Source organism: Martes martes, assembly GCF_963455335.1.
Source record: "Martes martes genome assembly, contig: scaffold_117, whole genome shotgun sequence".
Classification (NCBI taxonomy): Eukaryota; Metazoa; Chordata; class Mammalia; order Carnivora; family Mustelidae; genus Martes; species Martes martes.
In genome coordinates this window covers 39,480-60,043 of record NW_027666346.1, presented here as the reverse complement: position 1 = coordinate 60,043, position 20,564 = coordinate 39,480, and the positions used below count along the sequence as shown (strand labels likewise).

Genomic DNA, 20,564 nt, shown 5'->3' with positions numbered 1-20,564 from the left:
TCAAAGAGTCATTCATTAAGTGATTTGCTTACCCTCAAAACTGAAAACAGAAAGGAGGAATAAGTTTAGCAGCTTATATTTGTCATTTTATTTGTTCTACTGATTATCCCTCTAAAATTATCTCCAATATTGTCTCCAATATTGCATAATGAATTTCTGTAGTCATCTCACTTTGCCATATGGGGTTTGATCATTTCTGTTCTAGTGCAAGGCACTGAATAACACAGATTATTTAAAGTATTTCTATATATTAAAGGATCAAGAAACATCGAGAACTGAAGAATTTCAAATTTCATAATATAGTTGTGGTACGTAAACCAGTGTTCAACTTTAGAGGGTCTTTTTTGTTGTTTCTCTTTTTTCATGTCATTGTTGTAACATAGCAAGAAGTTAGATGATATCTCTTAAAGAAGCTATTAAGAGCCTCAGAAGGTTTTTCAGTGGAAGTAAAATTGGAAAGCAAAGGATTTTTGAATTAAAAGTTAAAAGGCACAGTTTATCTTTGCATAAACCAATACAGACATTCTGAAAAATACATCCCTACTTAAAATTCTTTTTAAAGTGATATTAATTATTTAATTATTTCTTATACAAAATAAAGCAGAAGATTTATTATTCCTAACTTGCTATCAAAATTAATAAAAGGGGCACCTGGGTGGCTCAGTCGGTTAAGTGTCTGCCTTTGGCTCACGTCAAGATCCCAACGTCCTGGGATCTAGCCTGAGTTGGACTCCCTGCTAAGTGGGGAGTCTGCTTTTCCCTACCCCTGCTTTCACGCTCTCGCTCAGTCTTTCTCTCTCTTTCTCTCTCTCTCTCCCTCTCAAATAAGTAAAATTAAAAAATTAAAAAAATAGAATTAGTAAAAATTTAAGACAGGATATGACGCCAACAAGGCAAGTAGGCTTTTAACATAAATAATGAAGTGGTGCCGTAGGATTAGAATCAACCCTCTCTGCCATACACCATCCTCTGAGTGTCCTTTTTCCTTTTCTTCCTGGAAACAGATAGGATAATATCTGTCCTAATCAATCTATTGAAAAGCAAGAATTTATAACCCACCATTTTGGGGGTAATCGATATAGTAAAAATGAAAAATAATTAATTACAAAGTTATCTTAATTTGACAGCTGTTCTGTCTATAGAATACTTGAGCTGATGCTTCACAAATATTCACAAAATGAAGCTAAATTGCTCCAAATGCTTTCATGAACATTTGTTATCTTCCTATAATCTGTTCCCATGGGTTTCAGACCCCCACTAGGAAGCAGAACTGGGCAACACAATGCCTGATACCCACTTGCTAACCGGTAGGGGTCCAGTGCATGACCTGGTGAGCACATATTAAAAACGTTTCATTCTCCATTCTATCCTGGGTTAATTGGTATCGCTTATTATTAGGCAGTGAGTTTGGAGTGCCTCAAAATGTTCCAGTCCTGCCAAAATGACCATGATCTGAAGATAGCCAGGGGAGTAATTGTAGAACATCAGTCAGAGAAAAAAGCTGCACTGTGGTTCAGTGGGTCAGACCCGATACATTTTATTCTTTTTTAAATAGACATTTAATTACTTTTTTTATTCTGGGGTTACACATAGCAATTCAATGCTTACTGTCCTTACTAGGGTAGAAATTAATATGGACCTTAACAAATAAGCTCAATATCTAATGTTATGCAAATACAGATTAAACTATCTGATTTTGCCATTAATGATGATAATTTAATTTTAAAATATATTTTCTTTTTTATCTCTGCTTTCTGTTTTTTTAAGGCTTAATGTGTCAAACTACATGTGGCTTATTAATATCATATCATACTTTTAGCATAATGTTAGTAATCTATTGTGTATTATAATTGAAAAATTACCTTATAGAAAATTTCTAGCACTAAAAATTACAACATATACTTTTAAGGATAAAATAACCTTATCATTAATAATATTTTGACAATAAAAACTAATATTTTCAACCTATGTAGTGAAATCATGGAATTTTTAACAGATGGTGAAAAATTTTGAGGTCATAAGCCAATTCCCATATTTTAAAGATGAGAAGGTAGAGATTCAGGGTACTAAATGACTTAGCCCTAATTCCCACTTGGTTAATTCCTGCCAAAATTAGAAACTGAGTGTTCTCTTATAGTATTTTTGACTTATTAAAAGAAAGTAATAATTAATTAGACCATTTTATTAACTTTATGCATATTATTATTTCTGTCTTTTTTGATACATACTGTATAAACTTAGGTTTTTAGTATAATTAAGTATAGGCAGATTTATTCTATATATTTCTATGTAGAATAAAATTGTTTTGGTAATCATACAGGCAGTAATGAGACCAGATTAAATTTAATCCAATTTTTTATTTAATGGACAATGGAAACCAACAATTATAAACACTCTGTAATGTGGGTGGTTACCTAATTAAGTGAGTTTTCCTTGATTTTTAAAATAGCCTTAAAAACATTTAAAATTATGTTAACATTTTCTTACTTTTTCATAGATGAGGAGCTTTTCTCTGGAATGTATATAGATTTCATGGGCACAGATGCTGCTATTTTTCGAAGTTTAACCAAGAGGAATGCAGTCAGAACTGATCAGCACAATTCCAAATGGCTAAGTGGTAAGAAACATTTTCTGCATTTTGAGAATCATGCTTTAAACTGATTTAGTTCTATAATGAAGAAAGGTTAAAATGGTTGAAAAAAATCACTTGTGATGTAACAATTCTGTACTCTATGACTTTAAATATTTGGAAAAATAAATAATTGAAGTAGTCCATAGTCCATATTCTAACTCTATATTAACTGCCATATAATTATCATAAATTAATAAATAAAAATGACAATGATATTTACTATACAGGCTCATATGCAAGAATCTTCTCCAGTTGTCTACTTGTAGTATATAACTATTAAATATGATATTTATTCATTTAGTCTGCTTGAATATTTTAATAATGTCAAGCCTGAAGATTTTCCTAAATTTATGACAGTTAGATATAATGACTAGGGTGTTTTCAGGAACTCCTCATATTTGTTTTAGACTTAGATTCTTAAATGATAAAACTGGTATATATAATTTTTAATAATTGATTTAGTACTTAGCAGAAATCATATGTATGATAACTTTGTGATTATCACTATTCATTTATTTCTAATTTGGGGTAGAGTCACATGACATTCACATCATGAAAGATGCTCATTTGACTTTAATGTACAATTTCAATCGGTTGCTGCTGCTTAGAAGAAGAAACCACTATGATCTTTGTCATTTCACCCTGGGGATGATTTCTAGCTGACCCTAAATTTGGCAATTCATTCAACATTGCACAGCGAAGCATGAATCACCACAGTTCAGCATCTTACTTCACTGATAGGCAGGCACAAGAAAGCAGCAATTGTCCATTTACGTCTTCAATTTATGACTCCAGTACATCTGAAAATAGAGTATTCTAAAACTTGTTTTGTTCTTGAAATAAAAAATCCCTCTATGTCTTCAGATGACTGCATTTTTTTCCTTGAAAAATTTCCCCTTCATTTCATATGCCGTCTTAAGAAAAAAACATTTTGAGATCTTGGACTCCCGGCTCTACATTCTGCTTCAGTGAATTTGAGTTTTTATGCACTAGATTGAAAACTATACTTCGAAAAACAAACTTTTTTTTTTCCCCTATAAAATGACCATTCAATTCCATGAGATATAGCTGGTAGAAAAGCGTTTTGATTTTTTAGAACTCATCCCTGCACAAAGAATTTTTGCATTTACTGAACTTCTAGAATGTATTGCAGATAGGGAAAAAATAGTTTAAGCTATTACGTTATAGATATATTTTGTAGCACTTGACATTCCAAATACAGTATGTTGTATGAATACAATTATTGCTGTTAGATTCTGCCTATGAACATGGAATTATTCTTCTGTACCAAAGATGAAGAAGCCATATACCTGTGATCTACTTGGATGAACCGTAGATGGATTTCCATCAGAAGTATATATATATAGTGTTTGTATTTTTTCCTCAGAACCTATGTTTGTGGATGCACATGTGATCCCAGATGGCACAGATCCAAATGATGCTAAGGTGTACTTCTTCTTCAAAGAGAAACTGACTGACAATAGCAGAAGCACAAAACAGATTCATTCCATGATTGCCAGAATATGTCCTGTAAGTATTAATCTTGTCCTAATTTGAGGAAAGACACAAATTCAAATCATATAAATATGTTTTCTTTTGCCGATAGTTTATTTTCCCACTTTTATTTATGGTTACAAATTAATGAAATATTGAGGGTGACATTTTAATTTACTATTTATTCACATCAGTCATATGAGATAAAAAAGCTTAATTCAAGGAAATACTATTGTCATGATTTTACACAAATAAATGGTTTTTGTTTAATTTTTTTTTGCATTTAATGCATTTGTATTGAAAACAAATAGCTAAATTGTATGTTACAGAAAGAAACAATAATTCTTGTGAACAAAATATAGCAAAACCTCAATAAAGACAATTATTGAGGAACTTTTCATTTTCTAATGAAAAGAAATGCATTAGTAAAATATAGTGCTAATTAAAAACAGTAAACAAAATATTCTTCTGGTATAAATAGCAAGTAGCTTTCTAAGCTACTTTCTAAGCTATACATAGTAACTCAAGAAAACTCATGATGACCTCTCAAATAGGAGTTTTATAGGTTTGCCCTGACTTATTTATGATTAACATACTTCGTGCAAAAGTATTTCTTAAAGTGTTCAGTGTTTTAAATAGTTTATTTTTAAATATTATAATATTCCATTAATTGTGGATCTCATCTGCTTTTAAGTCATTTGGAACAAGGCAGTAGAGCCTGCAGAAGGAGTGAAAGGCTTCTGGGCATACAGAAAAAAAATCAGGAGAGACTATTTGTGAATGACCCAAATGCCATTTTCCCTTCCCTGGCTGGAGAAATATATCTAGTGAAGCATCTGATTGGAAATACTGAGGATTAAACGATAACACAGAGAAATGAAGGAGAGAAAATAGAGCTATTGGAGACCACTTGGTATAAGTATAGCCCACTTTCCTGACCACAGTAGACTCTGCAAGCTTCACAGTATACAAAAATTTATGTTCACTTTGAAGACAATGAGTTATTAGGACAAATTAGATTATGTGTTCTCTATACATTTTCCAGATATTTTCATCATGCACTGTTGAAGTTAGAAAACTTTAGGGCGTATATAAATTGAAACATTTACAGTTGATACCATACTATAGAAAATTAATAGTACAGCTAAGGCTATTTTATAAAAATACTGTAGATAAATATTCATCTTTGCTGGTATGCACATGTAGTTAGCATTTCCACCCTTCAGATTATAACAAATCCTCAAGTAATCCAAGTCCAAGCTGAATTTTTAATGCACTTGAATATTTATTTAAGCTTTCTGAAGTGTGTTTTCAAAATGGTTTTAGAATGACACTGGGGGACTGCGTAGCCTTGTCAACAAGTGGACGACCTTCTTAAAAGCGAGGCTGGTGTGCTCTGTAACGGATGAAGACGGCCCAGAAACACACTTTGATGAATTAGGTACATGGATGTGAGATTGAGAAGTGTTTTTTGAAAAGGAGTTTGTAAAGTTTATTTTAATAACCTCTCAGAAGAGGGTGTATTTTCCATGAATGCTTTTAGCATAAATAATCTGCCAATTTGAATGAATGATCCAGACACTGTTCATAAATTTCCTTAAGTGTTTTTTAAATCTGTTTTGCCTCTGAGTGCACTACTGAGACATTTAGTTCATTGAATTCACCATGATATATAAATAAGTATGTGTGTGAGAGTGAAAGATGTACTTGTATAATTTACATGTGAATAATGATATATTTTTGCTTATCTGAAAGACTATGCATTTCATATATATTTAAGTTCTAATATTCTGATTTGAAATCAGTTGGTACGAGAATGGAGCTATATATTTTAATGGTTACTGAGCAGAATCAAGTTTGGATGGGACAGTGTCAGAGTAGAAATTAGACGTGTTCTCTAGTCTTAGTCCTCCTTGGTGACCCTGGGATTAAGCATTCTCAGCATGTGTGACATGAAGAGGGTGACACTTTCCAGGTCAAATAAGACAAACAATCTTATTCCTTTCTACCAAGGAGCAGTTCTCTTTTTAATCAGAATAACTTGATACACATCATAGTGTCATGTTTACTAAGTGCCATTTAGAAATGACTTTTATTTTGCTTTAACCCATTAAAATGTAAAATGCTGGCTATTCTCAGATTTTGAGGCAGGTGATGAGGTAAGCAATAAAAACGCATTACAATATAGAAAAATCTGGTTCTAGCAGTTGTAGAAACTGGAATAGGTAGCTGAACTCTTCAAAAGCCAGCCAGTGTATTGATCATAGAAACAAAAGTCTTTGTATCAGCTTTTTTTTTTTTAAGTTTTTATTTATTTATTCGACAGAGAAAGATCACAAGTAGGCAGAGAGGCAGGCAGAGAGAGAGAGAGAAGAAGGCTCCCCGCTGGGCAAAGAGCTCAATGCGGGGCTCAATCCCAGGACCCTGAGATCATGACCTAAGTGAAAGGCACTGGCTTAACCCACTGAGCCACCCAGGAGCCCCTGTATCAGATTTTCTAGAAGAAAGTTCCAAGTATGATTTTTGTGTTATAACCTACTCACACATTATATTCCCCAAATTCTTTGCAAGTATGTTTATGTTTTAATGACTTACGGTATTTCAGTCTTACCTGGTTTTTTTTAGGGAAAGCCAGACAGTTTAGCCTTTTGTTCACATATGGAAAGGCTTCTCTTTATTAATTTATTGCTTAAGAAGTCCTAAGTTCATTGTGAATTTAAAATAAACACATCTTTCTTTGTATTTCCCAGCAAGAATCTTAATTTGCAAAAGTGTCACTAAATTCAAATTTTTCTTTTAACAGTAACAGTTGGTCGTTAACTAAGGGTTCCCACCAGAAATCTACTTCCAGGTTCTCATATGTGTTACTGAACCAAACTACCTATACGTTTAACTTTGCCTTAATATACTTTAAACTTTTTGTCATTAGGGGAATTATTGATTGAATTAAACTACCTCTAGCACTTTTGACCATAAACCAAAAAAGTCTTATTTTATACAAAGAAAAAAAGTCATGTTGAAAGAGTTTTCTTAAAAAAAAAAAAAAAAAAAAAAGAGTTTTCTTCTACATTCCAACTTCTAACCCTAGGTCAAAAAAAATTATAATTTGTAATACTTTTTAAATTTAAAAAAGTGGCATATTATCCTTAAAGGACATTTAGAAAATGCAGAAAAAAGGTGCACCTGGGTGGCTCAGTCAGGTAAATGTCAATTTTGTGATTTTGGCTCAGGTCGTGATGTCATGGGTCCTGATCTCATGGTTCCTGAGACGGAGTGTTCCTTGGGCTCCACACTCTATGGGGAGTCTGCTTGAGATTCTCTTGTTCTCCTTCTGCCCCTCCCCCCACTTGCACTCTCTCTCTAAAATAAATAAATAAATCTTTTAAAAAAAGAGAGAAAATGCAGAAAAAAGAAGACAATATTTCTATATTTCTGCTAACCAGAGACACTCACTGGTGATCTTATTGTATCGTGGTGTATAGGTTTACGGTTTACATGGTTCTAGTCTATGTTATATACCACTGTGCCTTTTCCATTTAATATTACTTCATTAGCATGGTTTCCATAAGTTTGCAGTCTTTATAAACCACTTTGTGTTTGTATAATATTTTATTTAATTTACTCTGCCATGTGCCTGTCATTGAGTTCATTTAGTTGTTTCCAGATTATAATGATGCTGCCGGAATACCTATCTCAAAAATACTTTTCATAGTTGAAATTATTTTCTTAGGGTAAAACTTTAAAATACAATTAATATTTGGGAACTTTAAAAGAGTGATGTTTTCCTTTTATAGAGGATGTGTTTCTACTCGAAACTGATAATCCAAGGACAACACTAGTGTATGGCATTTTTACAACATCAAGGTAATTATTAAATAATTATAGCTTATGGATTAAACAATAAACCTTACTGAGTAATAGTAATTATTACAAAATATTCTTTTCAACTTTTAATTTTACATAACATTCAGGATGTAATCGTCCTGTTGTACTACTTTTGCTTGATTACCAAAATGTGTTTAAGCTGAACTAACACTTTCAGAATAGGTTTGAACAATGTTTATGATGACTATATGGTATTTTTCTCAAAAAAAAATGATAATGCAGGAAGTACGTAAGCTATTTTGTTTTAAGGAAGTAAGTGGAAAACTAATGTTTCACCTAAAACTTTTGGTATTTCTATTAAAATAAATTTTACTTCTGGAGCAATCTAAAATGATGACTATTCAGAAACTAATAAAATACTGCACCAATTTTCATGTTCCATATGATGGTATTTCATATATTTGAAGATAGGTTTAATGTTTCCTAACTTCTCAGGGATATCCAATCCCAATTGTCATATATTTCCAGACAATTGCCATATTCTCACCCTTTCCTAGAGATGCTTCTGTTTACTCATTTTACACTGGAATGTTACTCAGAATGCAACACAATACTCCAGCTGTGACATGGCCAATGCAGAATATAATGGGTCCCTTTTATGAGACCATCAATTATAAAGCAGAAACTTAAAGATTTTAGCATTTTCTTCCAGTGGGGCAAGCACAGCATAATTGTAAACTGTAATGGGCCCTTCAAAGTAAAAGAAAATCACAGAAATATTGATTATAAATCATTTTTACACTTGCCCCATAAAACTTGTAAAAAGATGTCCTTCTGGATGGACAGTTTAACTCCTGTTCTAACAGAGAAGGTAGTCTTGATTTAACTCACAAGGAATTGAACAAAGTGAAAAGAACCAAATTCTTAAGAAAAAATGTTCATCCCAAAAAAATATTTCTACAGTGTTTGTTTTTTCCCAGTAGCTTTTTGAAAAATTCAAAATTGTCATTTCTGACCAGTGATGCTAATGATTAATAATTTATCTTGTTTTTTCCAATGGACATCTAAGTTTTCCATTAAGCATCTGATTTAGGAGATATATTTAAGTCACAATGTTTGTTTCAGTCAATCTGCCTTAGTAACAACAGAAATAGTTTTTAGTAAGGACCCAAACAAATTCTATGAGATTTTATTGACACAGTTAATGTAATGAATCTCTTGCGGAACCTATCGTTTTTTTCTGTTACTAACAGGGAAAATACAGAGACTATGACAACAGACTTTTCTAGCTACTATTTAGGATACATGTAAGAACATTCTCACATTAAAATAATCTTAAGGTAGGGGCGCCTGGGTGGCTCAGTGGGTTAAAGCCTCTGCCTTCCGCTTAGGTCATGATCCCATGGTCCTGGGATCGAGCTCCGCATCAGGCTCTCTGCTCCCCGGGGAGCCTGCTTCCTCCTCTCTCTCTGCCTGCCTCTCTGCCTACTTGTAATCTCTGTCTGTCAAATAAATAAACAAATAATCTTAAAAAAAAAAGTTAAAATAATCTTAAGGCAAAGAGATACCATTTTTCCTTAATGAGTTATTTCTCTGAGTTAAATTATGATAGATTGTATTGACAGTGACTTAGAATTCAAACTCATATTTTTAAATAAATCTTCAGTTTCTTTTTTCTTGTTAAGATAAACTAGTTAGAAATTTCTTTGACTTGTCCTGTATTTTGGGAACATTGATGACTCTTTTATAACTTATTACTGCCTACTACCTCCATGGATGAATTAAATGTTTTAATGTTTTATGTACCAATGGCTTATTTCAAAATAATAGAAGTTTTTTAGCTTTATAGTGTGTATTGTAGCATTCAAGTTTTCTATGATGAATTATATCAACTTTTATTACAAACTTTATCCGTTTTTTAAAATTATATTTAAAAGTTAAAAAAATAAGAAAATAGATCTCTTTCTGTTTGTTTTTTTAGCTCGGTTTTTAAAGGATCAGCGGTGTGTGTATATCATTTATCTGATATACAGACTGTGTTTAATGGGCCCTTTGCCCATAAAGAAGGGCCCAATCATCAGCTGATTTCCTATCAGGGTAGAATTCCATATCCTCGCCCTGGAACTGTAAGTATCCAGGAATGTTTCTTTGTTATTTTGGTTTTTAAAAAATATAATTTAACAAGATATGAATATCATGTTGATGTTTATTAAATACAGCCATAGACCAACTGATACACTCATTATAATTTTTCAGGTCACTTGGGACTTTACAAATATAGCACCCTCTACAATTTTTTTCTAAGTACTATTACTAATAAAATCTCTTTTAGACTTCAAGACAACTGGATATATGAAATAGGACAGAGATATTTCCTAATTTTATTCACATAAAAGCCATAGCTTGGAAAGTGTTAACATTTCAGTGTCAGCCTGAAAGAATTTGAATGCTAGTTGCTTTTAGCAACCCTTCCTGATATTAATGAATCTCACCTATTTTAATAAAGGAATAACCATACAAGAATTAATTTAGAGATAAAATATATGTGGATCTTTGAATTTTAAAAGATATATGAAAAATTATATGCTGTGTATTTCTCAAAGAAAGAAAATAGTATGTGTAAATAAACACAATGAAAGTGATGTTATAGTTCAATAAAATATTTATGAACTATAAAGTTCTGAGGTATACGGTATATTAGCAGTATTAAGAAGTACTTTGAAAGCTAACATTTCTAGCTGAAGTTACAGTGCACTCACAGATTGGAACTGAACTTTTCCTAGGACGACAATGATCATAGTCCTACTACTTGTTTTTCATTTGGCCCCTTGTAATGCTTTATTGAATTCTAGAATATTGATTAGTTTTTATCTCTATAAAATGTCATAGAGTACACTGAAAAGAGACAATCAAGAGGAATATAATTTTCAATTGACTATCAAGAGGAATATAATTTTTTTATATTTTTGCATTTCATAAAATATGGTTATATTTATAAACTGGAGTGGATGTGAGTAAAGAAGAATGTTTTCATGGAAAATAATTAAAAGATAATTGTTAAAATATTATTTTCCTAAAATGTTTCTTTTTCCTTTTTATTTGAATATGAAATTCCCTCCACAAAAATTCTTTCAGATATTCATCCCACATAATTTTTACTCATTGTTGATTCACTTTATTTTTTGTGTTATTATTAGAGTTTATTTGCAGTGTATTATTCAGTCCCTTTTTTTTTCATCATCTTAAATTATACTGCTGTCAAATTTCTTTTAAAAAATAGGAAAAATAGCTTGCTAAGCCTTTAAACCTAATTTATTCAAAAATAAAAGAGCTCAAATTTGGTTCCCTGGCTAAGAAGCTCAAAGATTAATCACTGATATATCTTTTACAGGAACAATTAACTTTTAATTAACTGGAAAGATTATCATCCTTGCTCTTTAGCTGTGAAAGAATTCAATTTTAAAAAGCCACACTTAATCATGGCTGGAGACAAAGTCCTATTATATAATTCACGGTCTCCTTATACATGATCTCTTTTCGATGCTCATAGCTCAAGAGAATGTGAAAAAATAGTTATTTGGTGTAACACAAGGAAGAGACCAGTAGATATATTGATCTGAGGGTACCTCAAGTTGGGATGTGTTGGGTAAGAAGAAGAGGAGGCTTCTTACCCATGAGAGGAGGCAAAGTGAAGGGGAAGGCAAACAGCTTTCAAATTCCATTATAATTCACGGCTCTCTTTATTTCATCCGGTGTATTTCATGCACTCTCAGGTGACTCACTGATAATCTTTAACTAAATCTTCTTTTTGAGAATTATTTGCTGTTTCAAGTTGACCAAGTCATTGCTTCATCTTAATACAGAAAATTAACGATTGTGATTGTATAGGCTTTCATTAATTGTTCTTTTTAACAACATACATATGGGACTCATACAGGAGCAGCTGCGTTTGTAAACTCAACAAAATTCTGTTTTCCCCCAAGTATTACCTTAAGATAAATTTCCCAGATAAGTAAAAACAGATAAATGAGAGCCGTGCTCATTGAATCAGGTTTGAGGCCTCAGAGCCTCAGTGAGTATATGTGGGAGCTAGTTTATACCCAATTTACAAGAGCAAATTATATGTGCCTCATCTCAAGTAAGGATTCACAGTACTAACTTGAAATCAGCATGGTGAGAATAGTTACAGTCTGGAAACTGACAAGTATTACAATTCAGGGAATTTTTTTTCCTGAAGAAAAGCCACTCCTGTTCCTACCCCTCGTCAAGACTCTTCACCAAAATGACAGTTCAAAAAGACTCTCAGGAATCATACTGAGAAAACCACTCATGTCGAATAGCAATTATTCTACATAAAATGTGGGAATAGATAAAACCCTTTTAGTATAACAAAATAAACCAATGTTAAATTAGAAAATTCTGCTAACAGTCCCACTTTTCATTATTTCCAAGCTCCTAAGAATAAGCATGTTTTTTTCTGTTGTAAAGTAGTGTGGTATAAGCCAGGGCTTAGTAACACACATCTGGAGCTGACGCTGTGAAAAAAAAGGGAGTAGTCAGTCCTTGAGACATATTTCTATAATGTGGTTTCTTACATCTGGTGCTGAGACCAGAGCAGCTCCCTTAAATAAAAAAAATTGTCAGATGAGTGATCCTTAGGGAGTGAAACAGGCAGGGTGGAGGAAGACCTCTGGAACTCCTTCTGGAAAGCATACCTCCCAGAAGATCTGGTCCCTCCACCCTTCCCTGAGCAACACACCAGGAAGTCTCAGCTGTCTGACTCACAGTGGCCAGCGTCTATCTTTTTCCTAGGCTTCCCGGGTTTTGTATCCCACTGATGTAGCAGGAAGACCTACAGCCAAGTGACCCAGAGCATTCCCTCTTCTTTAGGGCTAAAAATGTTGCTTCTGAAGTCCTCCCATGAAGCATCAACTGTGATTGCTCTACTTTATTTCCCTACGCAGTAGTCCAGTTGCCGGGTCAACGTCATAAATCCATGACTGGATTCTTAAAGAAATGACAGGGACAGGAATTGTCTATCCTCATTCTAGTGTTCCCTGTAGGTGATTCTTTTAAAGCCAGGTTGAGGGCAACGTTAGCAAACTGCCCCAACTAGCAAACCCAAGTCAGTGGGAAGAAGCCTGCCAATTGTGTCATAATGTTTTTCCATAAGTAATTCAAGTTTGTGGAAGAAACAAGACACCTTTGGTATGTTGCAAAGGGCGGCCAAAGACTACATATTCTCTCTGTGGCTGAGCTAACACATGACATTATTCTGTTGCAACGTGTATAAAGCTTCCATAGAAAATTATTTTTGCTTATACACTTCTGTTTAAAGCAGAACCTAATAGAAGTGTTCTGTTTTAATGTCTATGTATAAGTGGACTAGAGCCATTTGCATTCATCATTGTGCCTGGTACCTGGTGCACCAAAAGAACATGGAAAATCTGTGACCCACTTAGTGAGTGATGGCCAGAAAAAGAATTTTATTGCTGACACTTTTGTTGATTCCATGTATCTTTTGGTGATTCTTACATTAGAAATATTTCTAGTCTTCACAGATGTTTAAAACATTGTTAGGGAAGTTTACAATAAAATTAAGTATATAAGGGGTAGAGACATGAAAAATGCATTGTATGTTGTTTCATATCATTATTCAAGACCCATGAATAAAATAGACAATAAATACTATTGAAGTTTAGGGGAGAGAGAGACTGTCGTGGGACAGCCTTGTGTAGAGAAGGCATATACAAAGAGGAGACTGAGCTTGCCCCGAAGGCTGTCAGATTTGGATAACTTAGGTGGGGAAAGAATAATATTCCAGAAAGGCTACAGCTTACATTATAAGGCAAAGATAGAAATTAATAAGCGAGTTCTAGAAGCTCTGCCTGAACTAGCAGGACTGGAATAGAGCACTCCTGTCAGCAATGGTGGATAAATGGAGGTAAAATGAGGATCAACTGGTACATAAGTAAGACTCTTCAGCTATGTAAATCTTTGGGCTTTGAATAAAGGGCCTAGATTATCAAGGCCTTAAGCATGAGCTCAGTTTCTCTGAGAAAACAAGTTCCAAAGACCAGTGCCAGAAACTACCACAGATTCTGGAATGCCATTTATTTATGTTCATAAATTTATCCATACACCACTCATCTTTCAAGTGTTTAGGTCAAGCTTCCCTTGACCATGCCCGTCACTCCTTCTCTGACTAGTTTTGCTTTTATTTTCTGTAGTCTTTAACCTCAGTTCCTACCTCTTTCTTCCAGTTTGTGCTCTGTGATCCAGCAATGTCCCAGGAATTATAGTTTCCTAAATATTCCAATTTTTTTTTCTACCTCTAAACCTTTTCATCAACCCTGAGAGCCTTAAGCTCTCTTCTAGTCTGAATTCATTTAAAAAATACTGGATCTTACGCATATATGGCAATTGATCATGAACCAAGATTGTTATTTATCTTATATTTTTATAATCTTATTATCTTATAAATTATTTATCTTATATTTGTCTGAATTATTATTATATACCTTGTTATTTTACTTTGAATATGCCTATCTTCTTTACTAGAATACTTATGTCTAGAAGATAATGGTGGCTTCTTATTATGTCCCCCACTGGGCACATCAAAATGCTTTTTGAATAAAAAGTATCCAAAGAATAGCTATGTGAATTAATATATGAATATATTAATATTGAAAACTAGGACCATATATGTGAGATTTAGGAGCATCAGAGGACGGCAGATGTTAAGGATACCTAAAAATAGGAAAGAAATTTGGTTGAGGGCAACAATTGCTGATACTTCCTTAACATGGCATTGTTATTGTTCCTAGCATTTCACCCAACACTTTAGTAATCAAAATACTTAAAATGTCTTTACTCAAAAAAGGAGTCTTATCACTGCTTGATAAACAGAAAACTAGAACTGGAAAAAAACAGCTTAAAGGAGAAGTTTAACCCGAACTACTTAATGACTATTTGTAGAGCTCAGTCAACCTTCCAAAGAATGAGACACCAGCCTCATTCATGGACAGAGGCTTTATTTTATGGCAGTATGTGGATATTGTATTATCTTGAGATTTCAGTACACATGCTTTCACATATCACAAGGTGAGGGATAAGTTAATTGCATCTTATTTATTCTTGGTGACGTTACACTGAACAAATTCACAAGTCCAGATAGAGACTCTCCAAAGAGTAATCCATTTTTGTTCTTGTCACCATCATCGTCACCCATCCTGTGTCTTATCTGCAAAGTTCATGCCACGAATCAATGGAAAAAATTAATTATTGTCAAAAAGGCTTCTTTTGTAATTTTGAAAATACTCCTGCCAGGAAACACCGGTTTCTAAGCAAGAAGTTCATAAAACAAAAGTCCCAAATGGGGGACATTTGAATGAATATAAAGTAACTGATTTGAGTTGATTTGTTTGGGTTACCTATTTAATAAGTTCACTTTTGAGCACATGAGACGTAATTTTTAACTGAATTTAAATAAAGTAAAACCCAGAAACTAACACACTTACAATTTAATAACCTTATCACACATGAAAATAAACGCTAACTGGAAATTATATAAATTGCCTAGTAATATATGCTAACTTTGGATCTTTCTGGAACTTACAAATGAGAATGTTTGCAAATATTTAAGGAGACATCTCAGCTTAGCAAACCATAATTAGTGGTGTTTTATGAGGAACTGGATTGCCCATGCATTTGTTCTTTCCATTTTTTCATTCAGTGAGCAATACATTTCCCTTTTTCCACTTTGTGTGAGGAATGAGGATAGAGAACACCCATAATTCTACACTTTGCAGAAGTATGAAACACATCCATCATTTTAGAATACCCTCAGATGAAATTCTTTGTCCCCATTTGGGTTTTTTTGTGGGCAATTTATAAACATGTATATTTAAATATAATGCTTTTTCCTAAAAGAAAAACACATGAGCCCCAGATGAAAGTCACTTGATGGGATAATGAATCAGAGGCTTACTTTTATTACTTGTCTCATTTTCTCTCCTTAGTGAAGTCATTTAATTGCTCCCTGTGCCTTTCTATAAAAAAAGAACTGTATTTACTGGTCCTGTAAAAAGTCCTAGTAATGTTAACTGGTCAAAGTGAGTCTAAAAATTGAATTCAGTATAATACAGTCTAAGTGAGTGAGGCAACATTAGTAATTTGCTGAGAGTTATCTGCAAACATGGGTCTGCCCAACGATACTGGTCCAGAGGCACTAACATTGTGGGTTAGCTATTGAAAGGATTTAACCTAGAGGTTGCCATCTTTTTGTGGTCCCTAAAGTTGTTATTCTGTTATTCTTTTTTTTTTTTTTTTTTTTTTTTTTTACGTTGAGTTAGCATTATAATTTTGGCAGATTTCACATAAAGCTCCACATTTCTATCTTCTGTTGAAATCTGGCCACATTAGGCTTATATTCTTGCACGGAAGCAATCACCTAGAAATGAGTGTTCATTGCCAATTTTAAATAATGCACAACTTTCCAGTTTGTTACTGTCCCTATTACATCCTACAGTTTGCCCAGATGCTGTACCCATTGCTGTTGATCAGAAAGTTTGCTTTGTTCCCTTCCTTTAGCTTCTACCTCTCTTAAGAGAATAAATGAAAATTAGAACAGAAGTGCTTTTCTTTCAAGAGAATATGACAAAGTATTTTTGCTTTTGAAAGTGGAAATATTGCCAAGTATTTAATGGGTTTACACAAATAATGTGTATATGTGTTAAAGATTATACCTAACAGTTTCACTTGTATAACTTAGCACTTGGATCCTATTAATGGATAAGTTTGAGCTAAGCTTCAGCAGCTCCCAGCCTACCCCTGAGCTTGGCCTCAGATGCCCTATAAATGGAATCTTCTCCCCAGAAGCCCTTGTCATGCCTTCTTTCCAGAACTGCTGAAGTTGTCCAGCATTCCTTTTTCAGATCTTGTTATTGCTTTCTAGCTGCCTCTTTGAACTTAATGTTCTGAATCTTGCCTCTCCTGGCAGAATTGAGGCTCTTGTTTCATGCATCCCCTGTACCAAAATTGAATGCCAGATATAATAGAGTAATTGACTCATTAATTACTCTTTGTTGAATAACTACTATTTGTCAGCTTTGGTGTAGGTCTAAGAGTGAAACAGTGAACAAAATATACCCAGTTAAGGTCAACACGTAGCTTACATTCTAGAGGAAGAAACAGACAATAAACAGACAAGCAACTAATCATAATATATAGTTAAGTAAATAGAGCTGTGAAGAAGAATAAAGCAGGTTAAGGAGATAGAGAGTGGAGATGGAGATGGGGTATATTATATGTGTCACCTGCTTTAAAGAAGTAACTTTTGAACTGAGAACTAAAGGAGGTAACAGGGAAAACCATGGAACTGTCTGGATAAGCATATATCAAGTGGGGAGTAGCAAGTGCCAAGGTCCTAGAGGGGGGGCATGCTTGTATCCCAAGAACAGTGAGAACTATTCTGGGAAAGATAGAGGCAGACCAGAAATGCAGGGGTTTGTAGGTCATGCTAAGCTGTTGGAATTTTATCCTAAGAGTAACAGAAGTCACAGGAGTCTTTTCTAGAAGGAAACTATCAGGTCTAATTTACCACACCCAATCCATGCCCCAACTTCGGAGATCCCTCTTCTGGGAGGAGGGAATCAGGTGGAATAAAACTCTTGCACATTAGAGTTCTGATTGAATTTGATGATGATGATCTATTTTAGCCAGTAATAGCATTAGATTATATCCACAATATTTTTTTTTCTTTTTTCCCTAATAACACTGTCAGTGGCACAGAATAAGAACAGAAAAGTGATGAGTGGAAACGGTAAATGGCATCAACTGCTCTCTGAAAACAAATGGAATTAGGATCAGTGGACTTAGCCTTGCTCTAATGGTCAAACTGTGTATCTTTTTAAATAATTTTCTATAGATAGTTGTATAGTCATGCTGCTTTCTCCTCAACAGATAGCAAATACAGATGGTCCCCACTAAAGATAGTTCATCTTATGGTTTTTCTGATTTTATGATGATGCAAAAGCAATACACACCCAGCAGAAGTTATACTTTGAATACTTAATCTTGATCTTTTCCCAGGCTAGTGAGTTGTGACACGATCCTCTCTTATGATGCTAGGTTGGGCAGTAACTGCAGCTCCCAGACAGCCACAAAGGTCAACAAGCCATACACTTACCACCATTCTGTTTTTCACTGTTAATACAGTATCCAATAAATTATTCAACACTTTATTATAAAATAGGCTTTGTGTTACATGATTTTTGTCTAATTGCAGGCTAATATAAGTGTTCTGAGCATGTTAAAGGTGGGATCAGCTAAGCGATGATGTTTGGTAGCTTAAGTGTATCAACTGCATTTTATAAACTTACAACATTTGCAATTTATGATGACTTTATCAGGATTTAAACCCATCATAAGTTGAGGAGGATCTGTATTTACAACAACTTAAGCTTCTAAATATGTTGAAAAGTAGAGGCCTTTGGTTATCACTGAAAGAATGTAACTATTTACTATTTCTTTTTTAAAATATTTTATTAGTGTCCAGGAGGAGCATTTACACCCAATATGCGGACCACTAAGGAATTCCCAGATGATGTTGTCACTTTTATCCGGAACCATCCTCTCATGTACAATTCTGTCTACCCAATCCACAGAAGACCTTTGATTGTTCGTATAGGCACTGACTACAAATACACCAAGATAGCTGTGGATCGGGTGAATGCTGCTGATGGTAGATACCATGTCCTGTTTCTCGGCACAGGTAACTATTTGAGCTCAAACTATACTTTAATGTGTAACAGAAGAGCACAAGAGGTAAGGACTGTAATACTGGAACCAGAGAGACTCCAGTGCTGATGTCTGTTGGACCCTCACTGAGATATTTAATATCTCTGTGCCTATTACCACAGCTGTAAAATGGAGTTAATGAAATACATTATTTCATAGGGTTATTGTGAGGAACAAATGGGTTCATATATGAAAAGCACCTGGAACAGTCCCTGGCACATATTATAGTGAAATACAATGATTATGAGCCAAGTGAAAGGATGGGAAGAAATTTTAAGCATGGATAGTGTTTCTCTCAACTGAAGCAAATTCTGCAACTTTTTAATAAATACACAGAACCATTTTCCAGTGATAATGATAATGATAGATAGTTCTAGGTAACATTTAAAAGTAAATTTAATTAAAAAATCGACAGCTTTTTTGAAAATATTAATGTTAGTATTTTAATACACTCACTATTGTAGTTTGCCAATTTAATAGACAAGTTGGGTGAAAAATACTCTTGTTTAGAGATCTACATGAATGTAGAATGGCTGACTTTATAGCAGAGGTTCTTTTTTTTTTTTTTTTTTTTTTTTTTTTTTTTTTTTATAGCAGAGGTTCTTAAAATGTGTTCCCCAGACTAACAAAATCAATGTTACCCAAGAAGTTGTTAGCAATGCAAAGTTTAGGGGTCCAATCCAGGAACTCTAGGGATAAGACCCAGCTATCTGTGTTTTAACAAGCCCTCCAGGTAGCTCGATATACACTAAAGTTTGAGAACCACTACTCAAGAGAAAAAAACTCTAGTTTGCCAGTCAGGCAGTAGTTAATATCTTTCACACATTCCTGACCACCTTGCAGGAAGTGATGAAATCTCTTTACTTATAGTATCAGAACTACTTTATGAAATTAGGTAATTCCTCTACTGGCTTAAGAAAGAGATATAAGATGTGTCTGTAAACCTCATTGTAAGATTTGCAGTGGTGCAACAGGTATTCTGAGCTAAGAAATGAATTGCACTCAGACCTCAATCAATTTAAGATGTGGGTATTTCTTCTTGGCTTTTAAATAGTAATTTCAAAGTGTACCTTTCTTATGAAATTCTTATTTTGGTCTTACTTAAAACCCCAGATCTGAATCTCTCACTCCCATAATTTCAACTTGTATTGGTCTGAGGTTGAGAATTTGCTGATGTGTACTCCTTGGCATCCTCTTTACACTTGGACAAATTGGTGTTTTCACTGATCCTCTCTGTGTTTGCCCCACACCCGAGAAATAATCCTTCCTTCCCAGACTAACCATTCTCTAGTCTGTTCTCAGTTTTATCCTTTCCTGCCATTTCCAAGACCTTTCTTTATCAGCTATTTTATTGGCTTTATTTGTTCATTTCATTCTCTACTGTATCCTTGGCCTAGAAACCTTACACCAGGATACAAAACTAAACTACACCTTGACCCATTGCTCACCCTCTGCTAGCCTGCTGATTTTGCCAAGGTCTTCAATGTCCTTATCATAAGAAAATCCAATGACCTTTAACCGCTGAGATACTTCCATCTCCTCTTTGCATCGTTTGGTAGTGTAGAATCGCTCTTTACCTGTTGCTTCAGACACAAGTAATATAAGTTTCTTCTCAGTTTCTCTCATCAGCCCAGCTTCCTCCTGCTTGTCAGCATAGGTATTCCCCGAGATTCTGTCCATAGTCCTCCTGTTTTTACATATTCTTTGGCCATCTCACCTATTTATTTGGTTTTAATTATCTGTGCTGTACAAACAAATCCCAAATCCCTAATTGTTGTCATTTCCTGAATTCAATATTTGCATTTACATCTTA

At 34.0% G+C, this 20,564-nt stretch overlaps 1 protein-coding gene across 1 annotated transcript in view; it reads left to right on the top strand.

The window, feature by feature from the left end:
* Window positions 1–20,564, top strand: part of LOC308338069 (semaphorin-3C) — a gene marked incomplete at both ends in the record, with an annotated part of 70,819 nt that overhangs the window by 18,532 nt on the left and 31,723 nt on the right. Inside the window, 6 exons of the mRNA XM_080831634.1 lie at window positions 2,498–2,617; window positions 4,020–4,162; window positions 5,453–5,567; window positions 7,921–7,990; window positions 9,933–10,077; window positions 18,503–18,725. Of these exons, the coding sequence (XP_080687760.1) occupies window positions 2,498–2,617; window positions 4,020–4,162; window positions 5,453–5,567; window positions 7,921–7,990; window positions 9,933–10,077; window positions 18,503–18,725 (816 nt within the window). The remainder of the gene's footprint in view (window positions 1–2,497; window positions 2,618–4,019; window positions 4,163–5,452; window positions 5,568–7,920; window positions 7,991–9,932; window positions 10,078–18,502; window positions 18,726–20,564) is intronic.